Consider the following 7,932-nt stretch of genomic DNA (forward strand, 5'->3'; position numbering starts at 1 on the left):
AGTCTTTAAAGTATCGTTTTTAGGTAGTGGTTAGACTCTCAACAAATAAAGTTATTATCTCAGACTCGAGATCGTCATAGTTTTGTTTCTCAACTCTCTGAAGATCCTTAAGAATTCACAGAGTAGAAGGATCTTGGTTGGTAGAGAAAATATGTACTTGAAAGACACGTAGATAATTAATCAATGAAGTCGAGCGCAATGTGAATCGAACCACCAACTAAGGCATAACTAGCCTTTTCAAGTACGTATTCTCTCCACCAATTGAGGCGCTCCCACTCTGTGAACCCTCGGGGCTCTTCGCGGAGTTGGGAGACAAAACTCAGGTCCCAAGTTAATTCCTACGATTGTTGGGGGCTGTATAGACTACCCAACGGACAACACTTCGGAGACTTCTCCCATAGAAGTTGATCTCCCTCAATAGAGTCAAATTCAATCAAAAGCAAAGATAGAAATTTTTTTTTAAGGAAGACAAGAATTAAGTTGTATATTTTTACTATAGCAGAAAGGAAATTTCACTATATTAATAGTCTTTATGTTTATACTTCTTTCCCCTTAAGGGATAAAGGGACCAAACCCTTATTTATATACAAAATTGATAGGAAACAAAAAGAAAAGTCTAAAAATGAGGGAGGGGGAGCTGGAAAAGTAGAAAAGAAGGGGAGCATGTGATTTGCATCGGTCGGATGACTAGCCGTCGACGTGACCAGATGATCACAGTCTTTCTTTCTTTTCTGTTTTTCCAGCTTTTTTTTTTCTTTTTCATTCTTTTTTTTACTAACACAATTAGTTTTTTCTTTTACTTTCACTGATGCCGCCTGACAGATCAACAACACTATTGATATTTTTTTGTTCTCTTATATATCTGTATTTTCTTAGATATTTTTTTAAAAAAAATACATATCGGTGTCACCTGACACGGTAACAATTTCAAAAAAATTCTTTATTTTTTAAAATATAAAATTGACTAATGGTTGGGGGAAAGGGTGGTGCGGTAGATATATCATACAGCCTATTTTTGTAAATTATTATTTCATTCAACCATTTTCAAAATTAATTATTTTTTATATTATTTTTGTAAAAAAATCGCATTTCACAATGGCATATCTTAAAATATGAATTAACAAATCCAAATAATAATAATAATAATAATAATAATAGACAAATCAAAGAATAAATCAAAGAATTTTATATTGTACAAGTGATTTACTTAGGTGCCATATATCATAAAAACGGCTAAATTCTATACACGTGTCTGTCAGATAACTGCACGCTTCTTTACTAATATTTATCCACAAATAAAATTTTTATTTAGAAAAACAAAACCCTAAATTTCCTCACGTTGTCGGCGATTTTTTCCAGGCTCCCACAAAAAAGGAGAAAAAATATCGGTTCAACGACTGTAACCACCACCTTGGCTTGAACTTGACGAAATACTCCCTGAACTTCCGCTCCCAAAGAGCAAATCGGAGCAGTAATTTCCCAAATCATCAGGGGTATATCTGACAAGTGATTCGGCCCACATTTCTTTCATCAGCTGCACTCCGCCGTACTTATCGAAAAACTCCTTGTAGATGGGGCCGATCCGTCTGGCCAACGAGAGCTTTATCTCATCTCGGAGTTTCGGGTCGGTTACGACCCAAGAAGTTTGCTTCTTGTAAGCTTCTTCGAAAGCGGAGTTGAATTTTCTGAAATGCTCTATCACTTGATCAACCGGAATCTCCGCCGTTGGATTTTCCGGCAGAGAGGCAAACACTTTACTCCATCCCATCCTCTCATAATTCGCCGCGTACTTCCTTACTTTCTGTTCGTGCTTCGTCACCCAGTTGTCGCCGAGGAGGAGCTTCAGGTTCGATTGTCGGACTTTGTTGACGACGTATTGGAGATTGTTTGCTAAGAACAAATAAGAAAGCGCCACGTCTTTGTACATCTCGGCTTTACCGTCTAGTTTGCATAGCATGACGAGAATAAGCCAAGCTAACCGGACTGAGATCGGCGAGGAAATGCTCTCCTCCTTGTCGGGGCTTCCGAAGTAAGACTCTGGTAACGGTGATGAAATCTGCAACGGCCAATCGGCGACGATGTCGGAGAGAACGCCGCTGTAATCGGCGAGAAAAGAGATGTAGTTCATGACATAGCGTGTAAGAGGGTGGATTCCACCGCCGGGAACCGTAGTTTTGGATGAATGCTTTTGAATTGCCATTTCAAAGTCCGTTAACATCGTTCTAACGGCATCGCTGAGCCTGATTAAGGAGTTAACGGCGGTCGAGCGGACGGTCGAGGTGGATTCGAAGCTGAAGATTGATTCAATCTCGGGCCAAAGGTCGGAAACCGCCTCATATAAATCCAAGATACGGAACATTTTCTCGGGAGTTTTCTTGCACTTGGCTACATTTTCTGGGAATCCAAACAGAGCCAAAGCTCCTTCCTTTGAAACATCAGTGAAACAAGATTCCCTGATGGAAGACGAAATTGCAAACACTTGATCACAGAGTAATCTCTCTCCATAAAACACAGTTTTAACCGCCCCTTTAACAGCGTTCAGCCAATACTTAATTTTAACCTCCAAAGTTTCCCACTCCATCTTCTGAATCTGCTGAAAACCCAAGTTCCTTTCAACTCCGAGATTATATAGAGCTTCATCGACGATCGATTTCCGAATAGTTCTGTAAATTTTGAAACACTCCTTAGCGTACCCAGCTGATATCATGGCTTCCGCAATGGCTCTTAAATCCGCAATAACAGCCGACGAGCCTCTCTCCACTTCCGGGATGGAATCGTTCTCAGACTCATCTTCTTCTGAATCTGAAAAGCTCGACCTGGAAACCGATGGTCTAGAAGATGAGTGATTGGAAACAGACTCTGGGTCAAGGTAATTCCGGTTGGACTTCAAAATCTGGTAAAACTCCCTCTCGAGGCGTTTCATGGCGGTTTGCATCAGCGTTTGGGCTCGCACAAGTTTATCGGAAGTGGATTCAAGCGAAGCCAAGTATCGCATAGCTTTCTGCAAACCCTTAATGGAACTCAGATACTGTTTGGCTTCATCACGATTGTTTTCGGAGAAAACAGAAGCAATGTTACAGTAGGAGACATGGTCGTCGCCATGTAAGGAATCCCATTTAGTGATGCTAAGTTCAGCAGCTTCAATATTTTCTTCAATTAATGACTCGGTGAAAGTATGGTGATGGGTAGGAGGAGATGGAGATTTGGAGAAGATGGTCCTCATTCCCTTGGTTCTTTTCTTTTTTTTTTTTTAGACAATACAAACAAGTAATTGTTGAAAGCAGGGAGATTGGCAAAAATTAAGACAAAGAAACAAGAAATATGTTAAAGGAATGAAAGAGAGGTGCGTATATTTATAGAAATAGGGACGCAGGAAAGTGTGAGGATACGAGTTAAAAAGCGGTTCAGAGCGAGTGGTCGGAAGGTAACTTAAAATAAGAACACTGTTGTTATGCGTAATGGAGTCCACGCGGTATACGAATCAAACTGTTTCTTTTTGTATTTTAATGAGTATTTGGTTGAGGAGCTGATAGTGACCGGTAATCAAAGAAAGGAGATGAGCCAAACAGCGTATCTTCTTTTCTTTCAATACAAGAAATTACCATGAGTTCAATCGGATCATATTGAGTTCTACATCTCGAAACTGTGAAAAGTATTTGGCATTATCGTTTCGCAATGTAGGACAGCCCCTCTTTTTTGTTTTGTCAATTTCAAGCCACACCAATTTCGGAATTTTTTCAATTAACATAACCCAACTTTAATTCTTGCAGGAAAAATATCTATCATACTTTTTTATTTTACTTTTATGGTTGATGTTTAAGTTTTGTAGTTGTTGGTTTTGATAATGTCTTCTAAGTTTACTGTACAATTATATGCATTATCCACACATGTTATATTATTCCATATACAGCTTTAAAAATTTATCATGTGTCTTTTTTTTAAATTATTTATTTTTTAAATATTTTATTATATTTTTATAGGATAATTGTAACTCTTTAACCTTTATTGTGGAGTCTAAAAATTCCACTAATGTCAAATATTATTCTTTGTCAAAAAATCAAATTATAACATAGGAGATTTGAAATTAATATAAGTGGATTTTTTATAAAAGAAGCTATTTTAGTCATTCATTTAATTTTTTGTCTTTTTTACTTCTTAAATTTATGTTATTTGTCAAATCACTCCAAATAAATAGAAAAACTTACGTTGTGTTAACATTGCTAATGTGGCATACATGTGGATGCCACGTTAGAAATTAATTATTTTTTTAAATTTTTAATTAATTGCTAATATGGCATACACTCAACAAAGTTAATAAGCATTAACTTTTTTTATCTATTCTTGGGTGATTTAACAAACAACGTAAGTTTAAGGACTAAAAGATGTGAAAATAAAATAAAGAACTAAAATAACTTGTTTTTTTTTTGAAGGTCAAATAAATTTTTATGTCTTTTTTTAAAAAAAATTATTTAATGTGTCATCATTTAATTCATTAACAATGCATAAACTGTTTGTATGTATCAATTAGAATATAATATAATTTATTTTTAAATTTGGTATGTTACATTAATAATATGATTAGGAAATTAAATTTGTTTAATGTTCATCCTAAAGTGTTATATTTAGTACTATGTGTTGGATGCAATAATAAAGTATATTGCACTCTTTAAAGAATGAATATTTGAACCTTTATAAGACATTGTTTAAAGATTAGATCATAAAACTTAGAATATTTAAAAAAAAAAACTGTTTTATTTTAGTAAACAATATATTTGTAATATTTAAAAACAATATTATTAATAAAAATAATGATTGTAGTTAGTGTGCAATGTGGGAACAAGTCATGGAATTCCTCCAGCAGCCAGATCTTCCCTTGTTTCTAATGCATTCAACAACAAAATGAATGGTGATGGCTGCGATAAAGCTTTTCTGCGTCTGGTTTTGCAGCCATTTTGGTGCAAAAAAAAAAAAAACCAACTTGTCAGGTGCTTGAATATAATAATAAAATCAAAGGGGATTGAGGAATGTTTGAATATGAAGCAGCTCATGCTTGTCCCTGGTTTTCTAAGATTTGGATTAGGAGAATATATTGGCATTCATGAAATTTTTTACCTTTGGAAACTTCGCTTGTCCTTTAATTGTCGGAATTCAGGAACTCTCTGATTCCTCATTATTCTGGAAGCATGAATCGTTTTTAAGTAATGGAGTTTCAAATGTATTTACATTTTCTTTTTCGTATTTAAATTTTAACATATTTATAATTTATATTAACTTATAACATATTATGTATATTTTTTGAGCAGACTTATTAATATTTTATTTACTTACAACGAATTCAACAAGACGAAGTCTGAAGTAAATAAAAACGGAGGGAAGGAAGGTTGCTTCATATGTATTGATGTTCTACATTCCAAATAAAAGTTATTACTAGAAGAAAAGGAATGGTCGGCCAAGTGGGCGTAAAAGCAGTCTATAATATTTTTACCTTTTCTATTACATCACAAAATATGTCATTCCCAATTCCCACTTCCCACCTCATTGCTTTCTTAATATCTATCTTTCAAAAATATTATAGTTGCTATTTAATTTTTTTTTTATGTTTAGTTGAAGCCCTTTGTCAGGTACTTCTAAATTAATACTATTAATTTTTATTGATCTAGCACTTATAGTCAATTTAATAGTGACACATAACAATTTTTCATTATTTCATATAATGAACATAAATTAATAAAATTTTAAAAATCTTTAAAATTAAATAAATGAAGAGTTAAATTTTTGTCTAGGTTCATTTTTAATGTGAACGGAATATATATATATTTTTATATTTTTAAGTTTTTTTTTTAATTTTTTAATTTATTTTTATCACATGGTATATTGAGAGGCTATCACGTGTCACCAAAAAATTAGTCATCAGTGCCACATTAACATAAACTAACGATGTTAGTGTGGAGGTAGTAACTTAGGTGACGAAATATAAGTTTAAGTACCAACTAAGTACTTTTGGACAAATTCAAGGAACAAACTATACATTAACCATTTTATTTTCTAAAGTAGACAACTTGAAACTCTTATAATTTATTTTTAACAAGAAGAACGAAATATTTTTACTTATTTTTATAAGAATTTTTACTCATTTTTTTAATTTTAAATTTAAAGTTATATTAATTATTTTTTATTTTATATCTAACGATGTTATTATAACAAACTATCACTGAAATGATATAGTATAGCTTGTTATAGCAATTAATATATATATATATATATACATATAGACCTTTTCCTAGAAATGATTAAAGCATATATGCTAGAGTTGAAAAACAAATGAAGTAGTACGTGCATGAAAAGAAAGCAGGAGAAGATGGTCAAAACATAAATTATTAACAAATGCTTTACCTTTACATGTCATGTTTCCACTAACATTTCTTCCCATATAACTCATCACCTTCTGTTTTTTTACTTTCAACCATTGTAATATATTTTACGCCTTTTCAGGCCTCTGCTTTCTTTCCCCCAATTTTCTATTTAGTACAATTCCTTTTTTTTTTTTTAATTTTATTATAGTATAATATCTAAATTTAATTATAGTTTCCCTCTAATATATAAATAAAATGAAATACGCTTCAATACATTCGAATTTATATTTTTTTTACATTAATAATAATATTTATATCAATCGAACTATTACTAAATCAACGTGATTAGTATAAATTTAAACAAACTAAAAGGAATTATAATGTTTACGGATAAAAATGATACTTATTTGATGACTATGTAATAAAAAATAACAAAATAATAAACTTAAATTTAATAAAAAATATTTTAAATATTAATAATTGAATTGATATAGCTAAATCAAAAATATAATAAATAAATTAAATTTTTTAAAAATTACGTTCTAAGCCACCAAACAGACCACATTCTTAGTGGGGAAACCACATAAATTATGAGACTAAAGATTTTAAAAATTCATGAATGGTGGGCGCCAACCAGCAAATCCAATGCGTTCTTCTTCTAACACACACCAAACTGATCTCAAAGTGTACGAATTTGACATTTGACCCAATTACCTCGAGCTTTTTCTAATTCCCAATACCATTAGGGAGAATTGTTTAAATAATTCTTAGACCGAAATAGATTTACCCATGAGTAGGCTATTTATTTAGATTTATACAAAGAATAAGACAGTTTGAATAAAGATATTAGGTTCGAAAAATAGATTTAGGTAAAATATAAGATTTATTTTTTACCTAGGTCTAGTCTTGGATAAAATTCTTTGATTCAAGCTCTCCCAAATATGTTATATTATAAAATTAGTTATATTAATTATATTTGTTAAATAATAATTATATATATTTATATTAAATCACTAACCTAACAACAATTAAATATATTACCCAAAACCTAAAAAAAAATTTACCCAACTAAATAATCCAACCTAAAATATAAAATTTTAAAAATTATATTTAATACAATGAAACATTTATCATATTTATTCGTGCGCTTTAATATAATAAAATATTTATTATATTTATGGTAGTGTTTTTTAATGTAAATATTTTTTAATGTGTTAGAAAAATTTTATATTAATGCTTTTTAGTACATTTAGTGTATTATATTTTAAAAAAAAGTTTATTTTTAAATAAAAAACTAATCTAAAAAAAGTCAAATATGGGCAAGTTGGGCTGAGACCGGTTTTACCTTCTTTAAATTAGGTTGGACTTAGTCAAAAAAGTAAGCCCCTTTTTTGGGCCTACCCGAGCTTGAAAATTTGATGTAGGTTTTGTTTAGTGGTGACATGAAAAGCAGTTTTGAAGCAAAGTAACTTTTGAAGGAAATTTTTAATTTTTGACAGCTTAATTATATTTTCACTCCTCCAAAACATGATATTTTCTCTTCTCTAGTTAATTGTTTAAAAAATATTTAAAATTTATT

At 31.4% G+C, this 7,932-nt stretch overlaps 1 protein-coding gene across 1 annotated transcript; it reads right to left on the reverse strand.

Annotated features, from left to right (window-relative positions):
- Positions 1 to 1,171: 1,171 nt before the first annotated feature.
- Positions 1,172 to 3,765, reverse strand: LOC107942938 (exocyst complex component EXO70H1). The gene has a single exon (XM_016876675.2). It carries the CDS (start codon positions 3,221 to 3,223, stop codon positions 1,391 to 1,393), a length of 1,833 nt encoding a protein of 610 aa, XP_016732164.2. The 5' UTR covers positions 3,224 to 3,765; the 3' UTR covers positions 1,172 to 1,390.
- Between the last annotated feature and the right edge of the window lie 4,167 nt (positions 3,766 to 7,932).

This window comes from Gossypium hirsutum, chromosome A07 (assembly GCF_007990345.1).
Source record: "Gossypium hirsutum isolate 1008001.06 chromosome A07, Gossypium_hirsutum_v2.1, whole genome shotgun sequence".
NCBI lineage: Eukaryota > Viridiplantae > Streptophyta > Magnoliopsida > Malvales > Malvaceae > Gossypium > Gossypium hirsutum.

Coding starts and splice junctions, on each gene's coding strand:
- LOC107942938 (XM_016876675.2), bottom strand. CDS start 3,223: ATGAGGACCATCTTCTCCAAATCTCCATCTCCTCCTACCCATCACCAT.